The sequence below is a fragment of the Bos javanicus genome, chromosome 21 (genome assembly GCF_032452875.1).
Source record: "Bos javanicus breed banteng chromosome 21, ARS-OSU_banteng_1.0, whole genome shotgun sequence".
Lineage (NCBI taxonomy): Eukaryota > Metazoa > Chordata > Mammalia > Artiodactyla > Bovidae > Bos > Bos javanicus.
In genome coordinates this window covers 21782713-21796877 of record NC_083888.1, presented here as the reverse complement: position 1 = coordinate 21796877, position 14165 = coordinate 21782713, and the positions used below count along the sequence as shown (strand labels likewise).

General features: G+C 43.0%; 1 protein-coding gene across 1 annotated transcript in view; it reads left to right on the top strand.

The window, feature by feature from the left end:
- The first annotated feature begins 6478 nt into the window (after positions 1–6478).
- The window catches only part of IQGAP1 (IQ motif containing GTPase activating protein 1), a 107129-nt gene continuing 99442 nt past the window's right edge, over positions 6479–14165 (top strand). The window contains exons 1-2 of the mRNA XM_061394505.1: positions 6479–6662; positions 8655–8754. Coding sequence (XP_061250489.1) covers positions 6608–6662; positions 8655–8754 — 155 coding nt within the window. The 5' untranslated portion in view covers positions 6479–6607. The remainder of the gene's footprint in view (positions 6663–8654; positions 8755–14165) is intronic.

Here is a 14165-nt window from a genome sequence, read left to right as displayed (position 1 = left end):
AAGCAATATGCATCAAAGTCCTATATGTATTCATACAGGAAAAGGAACCGAAGCAGTCAAAAGTGTTGCTATCTAACCTAAGGAATCCATCCTTCTGGAAATTTTCTATATGAAACTATGTAAAAAGCAAATCTTAAAATTCCAACTGTAAGTATGCTGCATTTGCTGACAGTTCACACTGAGTTTATTTACCCAAATTTCTGTCTTTGAGAAGTTAATGATCCGCCTGGAAGATCAACAGATAAATAACTGTTATTTATGAGTTAAGTGCTATAATAGAGCCATGTAAAAGTACACACTTCTTGGAACTGAAGACATTTTTTTTACAACTTAAGAATTATTTTGATTAAACATTAAAAAGAAAATAAAGTCAGATTTCCTTCATCACAGCATATTATATAGGATATAGTGTCAAATGATAAAAGTATTATTTAAAATAATATACTCATTAATGTAAAATAAAATAGAAATAAATTTAAATTAAATTTAAAGAAAAAAGAAAAAAAGCCTCTATTATGCCTATATATACATACATTATGCCTATACATATAGAACATTTGGGAAAAAGTTCACACATTCTATTTGAATTGGTTCTTTTGAATCATGAAGTTTGTCTGATAAGTGAATGATGACTGAAGAAGGGGCCTACTCAAATTCAATGCATTATTTCTATCACAGTTTGGAATATCTCAAAGACCATCCATTTCATTCAAGAGATTTTTGCAGGAATAAAATTTCTGGTAGCAAAGGCTATCCATAGAACTAATATTTAGTTCTCAACTTATATTTTTGAAGAAGAGGAATTAGTTTTTCAATATCTAGGGCCTTGTACTTCATTCACTGGAATTGAAGACAGTTTTGATTGTCTTCCAACAGCTTTTTAGGACATTGAGAATATCTTACCAAATGTACATGATTTAAAAAACTTGATTGACAATAGAGTATATTTATCACTGGGCTTTAGGCTTCCCTAGTGGCTCAAACAGTACAGCATTTGCCCGAAATGCAGGAGACCTGGGTTTGATCCCTGGGTCAGGAAGATCCCCTGGAGAAGGAAATGGCAACCCACTCCAGTACCCTTGCCTGGAAAATCCCACGGACGGAGAAGCCTGGTAGGCTACAGTCCATGGGGTCGCAAAGAGTCAGACACGATTGAATGACTTAACTTTTCACTTTATCACCAGGATTACTTAGTAACTCTTCTCTAAATCAAAGTTAGAGTCAAACTTTTTGTAAAAAGTCTAACTTTATTTGGATCCACTTAGCCATTCCTAAGTCAACAACTGTGGCTCAGATGGTAAAGAGTCTGCGTGCAATGCAGGAGACCTGGGTTCCATCCCTGTGTTGGGAAGATCCTCTGGAGAAGGGAATGGTTACCTACTTCAGTATTCTTGCCTGGTGAATTCCATGGACAGAGGAGTCTGACAGACACGACAGGTTACAAAGAGTCAGACATGACTGAGCGACTTTCACTTTCACTTTAGTCATTCAGCAAGCATGAATCTGTCATCAGTTCCAGCTCTGAAAGTTCTCTGTCCTTTTCTGAGAAATTAGCTAAGTTAACACATCTGCAATAACAATTATGGTACTTTCCCATTGACTTCTCTACCTGGCAGCTGGCTAGTTTCTTTTATACTGATTGTAAGGCTATCTGATTTCAGAAGTATTAAAATGTGAAAAAAATTGGGACTTTTTTTTTTTTTTTTAAGACATGCAGTTTCTAAGTGCTATGGGAAATAAACGAGGAAGTGATTAATTTTGCTTGGGGAAGAGGTGACATTTGAGTTGAGTCTGGGAAGTTGAGCAGGAGTTTCCCAGGCAGATAAGAGGCTAAAAGCTATCCGAGGCCAAGAGAAATCTCTATTGTGGTGTTTATCTGAATCTATTCTGTTAATATTGCTCCACTCCCATGAGTCTGTAAATTCCTTGAGGTCATGAACCAATTCTGTCTCCAAAACAGCCCATTAGCTCATTTTTTTGGTACGTTTAATTATTGTTTACTTATTCTTTTCATATTTACTAATTTTATTCATATATATACTTATTGAAAAAATAATATTATGAGTAGCTTGTTGTAGAACTCTTGGTAAGTACTGCTGCTGCTGCTACTAAGTCGCTTCAGTCGTGTCCAACTCTGTGCGACCCCATAGATAGCAGCCCACCAGGCTCCGCCGTCCCTGGGATTCTCCAGGCAAGAACACTGGAGTGGGTTGCCACTTCCTGCACAAATCTGCTGTAATTCCCCATTTGGAGAAACCACTGTTACTGTATTGCTTCAGGCCTTTTTAAAAAATTCATATGTACATCTATATCTACCTATACTTTTAAAGCAAAAGTGGTATGTTTATTAGTTCATAATGTTATTTTTACTTAACCATCATATTAAAAATATTGATCACTATTTGCCTACCCATTAAAGGAAATAATGTCAACTCATAGTTTTCTACTCTTAATTGACTTGATCTCATGACCTCAGCTGATTGAACTAAAAGGCTTGGCATCTGATCCAAGGACAGCCCAGCTCTAGGTGATCAGAGACATGCTCATGGGGTGAAAAGATGAGCTGGGCCAATCAGATGTCCCTGGATCATAGAATTGGGCAACAGACATCCTCAGTGGAACTGATGGTGTAAGGATGCCATGGCCTTGCATCAAATAGAGGCTAGAGTTGTGAGGGAGCAGAAAAAATTAGAATGGAGGAAGCTGGTTGTCAGAGAGAGGAGGGTAGAACAGACCTGTGGCAAAAACCGAGACGCCCAGGGGGACAGAGCCATGCCATCAGGCTTCTGTTAGTCCTATTTTTTTTTGCTCTAGTGTTCTAGTCTATACGTGTTTATTATAAATACTTCCCTTTCAGTCTTCTTTCCTCTAAAGATAACAAAGTGGGTTTTTTGAGTTCCCTGGTGGTCCAGTGGTTAGGACTCAGTGCTTCCATGGCAAGGGGCATGGATTCAATCCCTTGGCGGTGGGGGCGGGGGGGGGCGGGGGAGGGTACTAAAATCCCAGGTGACATGAGGCAAGGCCAAAAACAAGAAACAAAGGAAAAAAACAATGGGCATTTATTTCTTCAAGTCTGACCAGAACCATAAATCATTACTGATGGCTATATAGCATTCCATTGTGTGGAGCTGCCATTACTGAGCAAAACCAAGCAAACAAAAGCAACCTAGTGATGGGCATTTAAGACATTTCCAATAAGCATCTTCATCATCAAATTTTTTCATGTTAAAAAATAACTTCGCTACAATATATTCCAAGAAGTGAAATTCCTTGTTTGAAGGATGGCTGTGTAACCACAAAATTGGACTTCAGAAATATCGTATCAGTGTATAGCCCAATCAGCAGTGCACGAGGAAGGCTGCTTTTTCACCCTCTTGCCAATAGGATCAATTAGGTACTGATGAACCTATTTGCAGGGTGGGAACAGAGAAGCAGACGGACATGTGGACACAGCAGAGGAAGAAGATGGTGGGACGAATTGAGAGAGTGGCATTGAAACATATAACCATGTGTAAAATAGATAGCTAGCGGGAAGTTGTATAACACAGGGAGCTCAACCTGGTGCTATGTGACAACTTAGAGGGGTGCGACAGGGTAAGAGGTGGGACGGAGGTTCAAGGGGGAGGGGACATATGTATACTTACAGCTGGTTCACTTTGTTTTATGGCAGAAACCAACACAACACTGTAAAGCAATTATCCTCCAATTAATATAAATTAAAAAAAAGGAAAACGTTGGTACTCTGATGTCAGTTATGACCATAATGTGCATTTCTCTGAACTTGTTTTCATTGAGCAGGCATGTGGATTCTGTCATTAAACAGACCTGAACTTGAGTTCCAGTTCTGCCTGTTGCTGTGTGGCTTCAGTTGAATTACTTAGTTCTCCATTTTCTCATCTTTAAACTGTTGAGATAATATTTCTTTGTTAGGATTATTATAAGGTTCAGATAAGAAAATAAATATAAAATACAAAGTCCGGTAAAGCGTCACTATATTTCATTTATTATACTTAAGAAGAATGACAATTTGTGACAATTAGATAAAGCTATTTTAGATATTTGACACTCAGTGAGATATGAGCTTAAATATTTAATGCCTGTTGGAACTGTATGGTTCAAAACTTCCCTGGTGGTCCAGTGATTGAGACTTCTTCCAATGCAGAGGGTGTAGGATCCATCCCTGATGGGGGAGCTAAGATCCTGTATGCCTCCGGGCCAAAAAAAAAAAAAAGCAAAACATAAAACAGAAGCAATATTGTAACAAATTTAATAAAGACTTTAAAAATAGTCCACATCAAAAACATCTTTTAAAAAAGTAATTTTGTTTTGAAAAGCTTGAGAAAGAACTAATTTCTGAATTTGTAACAAATTAAACCTTTGGCCATTTTTTTTTAAATGGAGGTGTTCTATACTTATAGGTTATCAAGTATCTCACTTTAATGTTTTAAAGGAAGAATGGGTAAAATGAAAGTTGCTACAGCAAAAAGCCTGGAGTCAGGTTGTGAAGCGGCTTATTTGGCATGCTAAGGAACTTGGGCCATATCCTGAAGAAAGTATTAGGGAAAGACCATAATAAGGAAGAATACAACCGCATTTGTAGTTTAGAAAGAATAAGCAAGTCACTGCAGGGACTTGGCTGGCAGAGTGGAGAACAGAGATGATGTAATCACAGTGGAGACAGAGACAAAAGCAAGACACTTCAGAAATAATACCAACTGCACATAAGACATGAGACAAGGAGCCTGGTGTGTCCTAACTGAACTGAGCACTGCTAATAGCGGTTATTCCCTGAAGTTTGGATCTGCTAGGGCTGGAAAAACTGGACTGTAGTAGATTTCCCAGTGATCACTGGGATCTTCTGTGAAACTTAGATGTAATACTGTGAACCCTTTTCAAATATGAGTTTTCAACATCCTGAGCAATTTCGTTCTGTGTTTTTGCAAATATAATTCCTATCTGTCTGGAAAGGTAGTTTAATACGGAGGAGTTATATACTGGATCGTTATAAGAGAAGAAAAAACTATTGTGATTTTATTTTGTGGATTGCGTCCTCAGATTTCAGAACTAAATTGTAATGTTTATTTAAACTAAAGCATACCTGTGTTCAGAGCATGAGTTCTCTTAATGGAAGGTCACAACAGCTACCAGAGCTTGTGATAGTGTCCAGAGCTGCTGGCTGGATTTCAAGCAGGAGCCCCACTGTGGACTTGCCTTTATACTAGATTTATCATTTAAATCAGGCACCCAAATAGTTAATATTTTCAATAAGTCTTCAAAAAAGAGCGGTTGAGTCCTTGGGACTGGATTTTTAAATTATATTTAATAAATCCAGATAATCTTAATCTTAGAGTTATCCTATATCAGACTTTTAGTCAATTAACAGTGCCTAATCCTGCCAATGTAGGAGATGCCTCCTAGGATCCTGGGTGGGGAAGATCCCCTTGAGGAGGAAATGGAAACTCACTCCAGTATTTTTGCCTGGAGAATTCCATGGACAGAGGAACCTGGTAGGCTACAGTCCATAGGGTCACAAAGAGTCGGACAAGACTGAGCATACACAATAGGGATTATAACAGGAGCAGGGTCAGGGTTCGACCCGTTAAAGTGTCTGCGGGATTCATAGGTTAAAATGTCCATTACACAGCCAAAAATACTGAACTGGGGCTTCTAAGAAGTCTGGTCTGAGATACATATTTACGACTCTTCAGCAATTTAAGGTGAACGTGCATAAAGTTATTCAGAAAAAAGTGGGCAAGGAAAAAAACGGAAGAGGGCTGAGGACAGAATTCGGTTGCACACCAATATTTTAAGGGCAGGCCACAAGTTGCAAGGAGAGGAGGCACTCCTAAAAAGGTAAAGAGTCCCCTAAAAGGAAGAACTTGCAAAAAACAGTGGCAATGAATCTAGCGGGAAGGAAATCTGGACAAACACAACTCTCCTGCTTTAGCATGCACTTCTCAGATACTGGAGGGGTTAAGCAGTTCAACTACGGCGACAGCTGGCGAATCTGGGAGAAGACCTGACGAAATCCGGGAGACTTGTCTCGACTGCCAGTATGTGCGGCCCCTTAGGGCAGTTTGGGTCCTGCATGTGTCTACAGGAACACACTGGGCCAAAGAAGGCCTTCCTTGAGCCCTTTGGTGCAGAAGAGTTTGGTTAGGTGGGAAGGGGAACGGAAGATGCCCACGTGTTTTGTGTCAGGGTACAGACACTGGCGGCATTTTGATAAGTGGCGCGGATCGGGCGGCGGCCGGGGAGGGCAAAGATCCAGGGCCGGGGCGGGTCTTCTCCGTCCAGAAGAGCTGCCAGCGAGAAGGATTGGCGGGCAGGCTCCGCCTTCTTCCTTCCGCCTCCAGAGGGCTTTTTGGGTGCAGGGAGGGGGCCGGGGGCGGAGCCGGGAGGTACAGGCCCCGCCTCCTTCCGCCCTCTCCCGTCGGCGCGGCAGGGCGGGGACGCTGGGGCGGGGCCCACGGGTGGGGCCGGCGGCGCGGGGCGGAGCCTCGGGGACCAGGGCAGCCCGCGCACTGTGCAGTAGCTGCCGCCGCCGCCGCCGCCCGCGCCTCCAAGGTCTCGCCGCTTCCTGAGCAGAGACCCGGGCTCGGCCGCCATGTCCTCCACGGACGAGGTTGACGGACTGGGCGTGGCTCGGCCGCACTATGGCTGTGAGTGTGGGCTCCGCGGCGCGGGGGTCCTGGGACGGGCTCGCCGTCTCCCCGGCGCCGTTTTCCCTGGGGGCTGGCCTGGCGGGTGGGGCAGGGCGGCTGTGGGCCGTGCGGACCCGGAAGAGCCGGTGCGACGGGGTGGCGGGTGGCGAGGCCCCCAGCCCGCGCCCCCTCGGTGTCCGAGGCGGCCGGGACTCCGGCCGCCCCCACGCCTGGTCCCGGACGCTGCGGCCGGAGGGCCCCACCCAGCGCCTCCCGCCGCCCAGCTCGACCGAGATTGGGGAGACGGCCTAGGGTGAGGTGGCAGGAGGACGGTGCAGGGCGTGTCCCGGGAACCGGAGCCCCGAGACGCGGGCTCTGCTCTGGCTTCGCGGGAAGGCGCTGCCCGAGCGCTGCCTGCGGGTACATCCAGGGTCCAGACCTGCCCGGCCCCAGGCTAGCTGAGAGGTGCGGCCCTGGGCAAGTCACTTCAGCTTTCTCGGCCTTAGTTCCCTCGACAGGATTTCAAAAGTGAAGACACAAAAAAGAAAAAAAGAAACATACCTCTGACTTCCTCATTTTCCGAATCTCATTTTCTGTCCCTGTCCTGGGACATCACTGAACTGCAGGTGGAATAGTTACCGCTGGCCAAAGGAGGGCCTTTTGGAGTCTTGAGGTTTCCGATTTTATTTGATATTCTGAGAATAGTGTTTTAGGCTAATTTCACTCTACAGTTCTGTGCGAGGTATTATGTCAAATTTGTGACATTAAAGCTGAGTAAGACCAGACCCTGCTTTCAAAGAACGTTTTAATTAGGGAGGCAGACAGGTGTAACTATCTAATGATAATAAGGAGGGATAGAGATAAAGGTGTCATGTGAACCAACCAGGCTTAAAAGGTAATGTGTATGAAGAGGAGGGGTTTGGGGAAGGCAGTAGGAACACAGATAGGACATTTGAACAGAGCCTTGCAGTATGCTGTGCAGTTTGACAGGGCAGGGTGGGGCAAGACATGAGGGTGAAGCGGAAGAGTGTGAACCAAGTTATGGAAGAGAAGAGCGCTCTGTGTGTTGGCTCCTGAGTTGTGTGGAGTACACGGTAGTGTGGGGGGAAGAGTTACCAAAAGTAGTTGTGGCTACATTGGGAAAGGCATTGAATGCCAATCCCAGCACTTAGGCATTTTTTTCTGTTTCCTGGATGCCCATAAAGGAAGCAGGTTGCTTTGAAGTTAATCTTAGGGGCTTTTGAGACAGACCACCTGGGTTTGACTATAGGCTCCATTATTTATTAGCCTTGGGGCAAAGATCAGCCAACCTCAGTTCCTCATTTGTAAATCATTTGATAATCACAGGATTGTTGTGGGGCTTCCATGGGAGAATGCATATAAAATGCACAGTACAATCACTGCCACTTAGGTCTCAGTGACTGCTGGCTTTAGTGATTAATAAAAAAGTGAAAAAGCACAAAGTGCTCTGGATTGAGAGTCTGGCAGATAGATCAGCACAAATTTGGACCAAAATCTCAAGTCATAGAGTACATATAGTACATGTTCATAATATTGGGGGCTTCCCAAGTTGCTCATCAGTAAAGAATCCACCTGTCAATGTAGGAGACATGGGTTCGATCCCTGGGTCAGGAAGATCCCCTGGAGAAGGAAATGGCAACCCATTTCAGTATTATTGCCTGGAGAATCCCATGGACAGAGGAGGCTGGCGGGCTACAGTCCCTGAGGTTGAAAGAGGGGCAAGAGGGACAACTTAGCAACTGAACAACTGTACAATATGTTATTGTATTTAAAAGTACAATAACATAATATTGTACTTTTAAATAGATACTAAGATGAATATATAACAGTTGAAAAATGGTTCCTATCTAAGGAAAGTCATTATAGTACACCTGGCTATCCATACAATACCCTAACTCTCCAGGTGACCAGCAGGAATTTGATGCTGTGGCATTCTTTCATCGCTCAGAAAGGGTTACAGATTCTTACATTCTTCCTTTCATGTTTTAGCTGTCCTGGATAATGAGAGACTTACTGCAGAGGAGATGGATGAGAGGAGACGTCAGAATGTGGCCTACGAATACCTTTGTCATTTGGAGGAAGCAAAGAGGTAAAGACTGGCCGGAGAGAAGATTGGGAGAAAGGAGCTGATACTGTGTGAACAAAGATAAAGATCTCGTTGAGTATGTTGTAGGTGTGACTGGGAGGCAGGTCATTTGAAAGAATAAGTAAGTATAGCTAGGATTTTTTTTTCACAGGAGCAAGTAGCCTTGATGGTAGTTTTATCATGAAACAGTCTGATGGGCACTTTTGTTCGGTCTCTAAGTCATGCCAGTAGGCACTTATGTATTCTGAACATTTTCCAGGTTTGTGTTGTTCAGTTTTATGCTTATGGTGCATGTTTTGGGCACTACCAGCTATATGGGAGAAAAGCATTTTTAAGGTTTCAAGTTTTAGGCCTGAATGTTTCACTGGTTCTTTACTGATTTTGCTTTATATGTGAATTGGGTCCATTTTCCCCTCTGTAGTGCTCTGGGTGTAGCTCCATCCATTTGGCAATATTCAAAGACTGTTTACCAAAGGCAGTGTCATCTGCATTATTCGTGAAGTTAATGTGCAACTGCTGTTTTCCATTTTCAGATGCTCCAAGACCTTGTGGTCTTAGAGTGTCGATTTACTATCAGTGGTTCATTTCTTTTGTTCTGCTGCTTGTTTTTGTTTTGTTTTTTTTGCAAGATTGCGGGGTAAATAGATGTAATTACAGATCATGTATCCTATAAGTGAGCTTTGGTGGAAAAGGCCAGCAAGGGGAAATGAGAGGTTTTGTGGTTAAAGTCCAATGAAAATCCAGGATGTTTCAAAGGGTGCTAATAAACAAGAGTTTTTTGTCTTGTTTTGTCTTTTTAATTTTGAAAATCTTAAAACACTACAGGAAAGTCCAGAGAACAATACACCAGACATCATGTATTCCAAAACTAGCAAATGTCAGTCCTTCACATTTTTCCCTTTGCTCTAAAAAGGCACAGTTGGAGTCCCCTTTGTGTTCCTCCCTGGTCCCATTCTCTTCCTTTCTATTCCTGGGGTTACCTCTAATATGCATTTGATGCATCCTCTTGAATCTGGGCTTCTTTTCTGAGCTTAAAGCCCTTGCATGAGACTGGGGAAGGGGAGAGGGGACTAGTGATGATTTAGGTGGAGAGAATGGTAATTAACACTTATTTTTCTAAATGGAAGGTTAAATGGAAGGAGGTGAATATGTTATTAGGAAGGGGTATGTTTCTCATGCAAAGTTTGTAAGGAACAAAAACATTAAGTCCTCTGTTACCCAAATTATAGACTAGATCTAATTTTGGAAGGTAAAGAATTTAAAAGCTGTAGCTGTTACGAAAGACCACCTTGTGCTCTGTGAAGACTTGGTTGGTGTCTTTGTTGAGGTGACCTGTGGGTGAGACAAGGGCCCCAACCTATCTTCCTTCCCCTAAGACATTTCTGCTTTTAATATTGGATTTGCACAGTAAAATTCCCTTTTTGAAAAAGGGTATTTTAGTTAACATTCCCTTGCAACCACTAATCCAGTTCTATTATTATTTTTTAATTTGGCCATGCTTGTGGTTTGTGTGATCTTGGTTCCCTGATGAGGGATCAAAATTGCACCCTTGGCAGTGAAAGCTTGGAGTCCTAACCACTGAACTGCTCAGGGAAGTCCTCAGTTCAGCTTATCTAGTTCAGCCATCTCATTTCAGTAAGGAAACTGAGGTCTGAATGTCCATGGTCATGTGTAGTTTTCTTTATTGAAGAATAGTTTCCATCATTTTAAACAGTGGTTTCTAACCAGCTGTGTATATTAGAATTGTCAGGGGAGCTTAAAAAATGTGGCTCTTTGAACTTTACCACAGAGATTCTGGTTCAGTAGATCTGGGCTAAAAGGTCCAGATACCTATATATTTTAAGAACTCCTGATGGTTCTGATTGGGCTTCCCTGGTGACTCAGTGGTAAAGAACCCAACTGCCAATGCAGGAGACGCAGGTTCGATCCCTGGCTCCGGAAGATCCCTCTGGAGAAGGAAATGGCAACGCACTCCAGTATTCTTGCCTGGAGAATCCCATGGACAGAGGAGACTGGCGGGCTACAGTCCATGTGATCACAAAGAGTTGGACATGACCTAGTGACTAAACAACAACAGCAAAATGGTTCTCATGGTCCCCCCTAGTAGAGAAATGAGATTGAAAATCACGTTTTAGAATTCTCCCTTACACTAGATTACGATAGCCTGACTAGGATGGTGTTCTTTATCACATTTCCTTCTTCAAGTGTTGCATTAGGAAGGCATGTCATTTCCCTCTACTTCAGAGCATGTTCTTTTCTGGCAGGTGTTTGTTTTTTTTTCCTTTTCCTAGGATAAAAAAGGATCCCATTTCCTTTAAAATCCATCCAGGGACCATGATCCCCTGGGACGTTTTTCAGTTGGGTGCTTCTGCATACTTAGGGAGTGACTAAGGCGGTGAGACATTTGAGACAGTCTTGATTTTTCATGCTTTTGGCTTTTTATCCTTGTACACTCTGCGCTTTGGCCCCACATTGAGGAAATGTGCCTGGTTTATTTTATGGAGGCAGTTACAGAAGATCTGGATGCAGTAGCTTTTGTTGTTTGTTTAAAGCTTTGATTAGATTATCAACTTCGGAAGCACCTCTTTAGACTACACCTAGAAAGGGCTAGGACAAGAAGCCTGGGGATGTCGTACTGAGAAAAGGAGACTGGGATACCTCCTGGCCACCTGTCGAGGCTGCTGCCACTCCTAGAGTGTCCGAGGTGTACCACAGACAGATCACATGCTCTTGCTTATTAGCTGCGGCTTCAGCCACCAGTCGTGTCTCCTACCCGGTGAGCTGGGGTGTATGTACCTTGTGTGCTGCCAAGGCTCATCTGGCACAAGTCCTTTTTGCCTCTTTGGATTGGCCCCATCCTGTTTCCTTCATAACCTCTACCCCTCCCAGTTTGGAGGAGTCCCAAGGTCTGGAATTTACACCCACTCCAAGGCCAGGAAGAAAGATCAGAGAGATCCAGGGGAGAAAAGGTCCCCCTCTTTAGTTCTGTTTATAATACTGCTCTCCTCCCACTAATGGCCCCACCTTATAGCACAGTGGCCCCATTGTGTATCCCAGGGCGCTGTGCTTTCTCCTGTACCTGCCACAGCTCTGTTGTGGGAAGAGAGGAGAGTGTGTGGAGGGAGAGAGCATATAAACAGGGAGTGCAGGCAGGGAGTGTAATGAGAGTGTGTGTAGAGAATAAGTGAGAGCGTGTTGTGAGTTTAACCTGAAAGGGTAAGTGGGAAAATTTAGGAGTGATTCTCTAAAAGTGTACATTCTGGGAGTGGTTGGGAAATAGAAACTACAGAGATTCTGCTTTACTCTAGTTTCAATACAGAAATTAAGTTCTTGTTCTAATGCAGTGTCATCAAGTTTTATGCTGAGGGCTACAGAGTAGACCAAGGGCTTTTTATTAAGTGAGACTTCATACATTCTGTATTTATGCTTAAATGTGGGCTCATTTTTATCCTATTGCCTATTCTGATTGGGCTTTACATTTGTTTTGGCTAAGCAGCAGCTGTACAGTAGAGATGAAGAGCATTTTTCACTCAGTTGAAGGAGGTGAGGTTTAAATATATGAGATATGGTAAGTGTTCAGTAGTAGAAAGATCAGAAGGTTCAAGTGAAAAGAACTGAGAAGGGAATGTAACAGTCTGCAGGGCAGGAGAAAGGAGTGAGTAGGACTCAAAATGGGAGGAGATCCAGTTAGGTTTAAGGTCACAGGAAGAAGGTTAATTCCAGCATTTCCACAAGTTTGACAGTTTAGGATTCCTTCTTTCAGAGGCTTGCCCATTCGCCCTTCTGAGCCTGTCATGGGTCTCCTTCCTCTTGCTCAAATCAGGGAGCAGAGCAACTCCTCCCTTCTCCCACCTCCCCGTTCCCCCAAATCGGGGAAAGTGAAGGCTGTGGCTGGTCGGAGACTGTGAAAAACCATGTGATGTTAACAGGAGTGTAACACTAAATAGAAGCACTTTACCTTCTATAATTTAGGGGGGTTGAAAAAGTATCTTGCAAAGAAACTGGTCCTTGAGAACAAATTCTCTTTTGTACGTATGTATGCCTTTGTTTCTGGCATCGAATATTTTCCAGATCTCCTTTCCTGTAAGTGGGATCAGAATTCCAGTTACATCTGGATGTATCTAGGCTGGTACACTGCCATCATGAAATGAGAAATTAAAGACGTTTAACTAGAAGCTTGCCCACCAGCTTGGAGAATTCCCTTAGGGAGGCATATCACTTAGAGATTGGGGAGGGTCATTTTTAGATTGACCCAAGCTCTCCTTTCACAGATGAGAAAACAAATTTAATTGTTTGATGAGGCCCAGTGTGACTAAAGGGCCACAATAAATGTAGCTTTGTAGTGGTACTTTCGAAGTACAAGCTGGATGCATTCATGTGTTTATGATTATCAAGGAGAAGTATGGGGCGGGATTTATTCTTAAAATGGTGACATAGATGAAAGTCTCATTTTTTCTGAAATTTACCTAGTGCAACTGCCTTGGAAAGACTCCATGGTAAGAAGTGGGTTGCTATTTAAAAGTGATAAAACTGATTCAAACTATGAGTGCTTTTTCTTATTATTACAATGTTACAAATCGGCAGATACATTCCCAGCGTGGCCACATAAACCTCGCCTACAGTGTAGCTGAGCCATTTAGTAAATTTACAATGTGAGAAATGTAGACAGTAATCTGGTATAAATTAGGCAGTCTACTAGTTATTAGCTGCTGTGATTACTAAGAAAAGTCATATGACCATAGTCTCATAATACTTATAATTAAGTAGAACAAATTTTAAAAGCCTGAATAAAACATCTTTGAAAATCTTGACTGTTGAAATACTCGAAATGTAAAGAATGAGGACTTTCAGTTTTGGCAGGTGTGAGTCTGATTCTGGTCTTGCAAGCTTCTTAACTTTAGGGGCAAGAGCCCAGGTTTGTACTTTGCAGAATGATGTGCACTTTAGGAAGCTGAGGTGAGTGTTAAGTGCCTGGCACTGTGTCTGAAGTACAGTGGGCACTCAATAAACGTATTCTTTATCCTGGTCCTTGGGGAAAGCAGATTTAATATGAAGACGAAGAGGCATTCATAAACTTTTCTGGGGAATTTTCTGGGTACTTTCAAGATTCTCCAGGGTGGGAGCTCTAGTTTTTTCGCTTCATCTTAAGCTGTTGTCTGAAAGAACAAGAGGATACCTCTAGGTATTGGAGGGTGTGAGAAGACTTTTCCTTTTTACATAATGCTTTTCCATGTACTTAAAATGCTTTTTGAAGGCAATGGCAACCCACTCCAGTACTCTTGCCTGGAAAATCCCATGGACGGAGGAGCCTGGTGGGCTGCAGGCCATGGGGTCACTAAATGTCAGATACAACTGAGCGACTTCACTTTCACTTTTCACTTTTCACTTTCATGCACTGGAGAGGGAAATGGCAA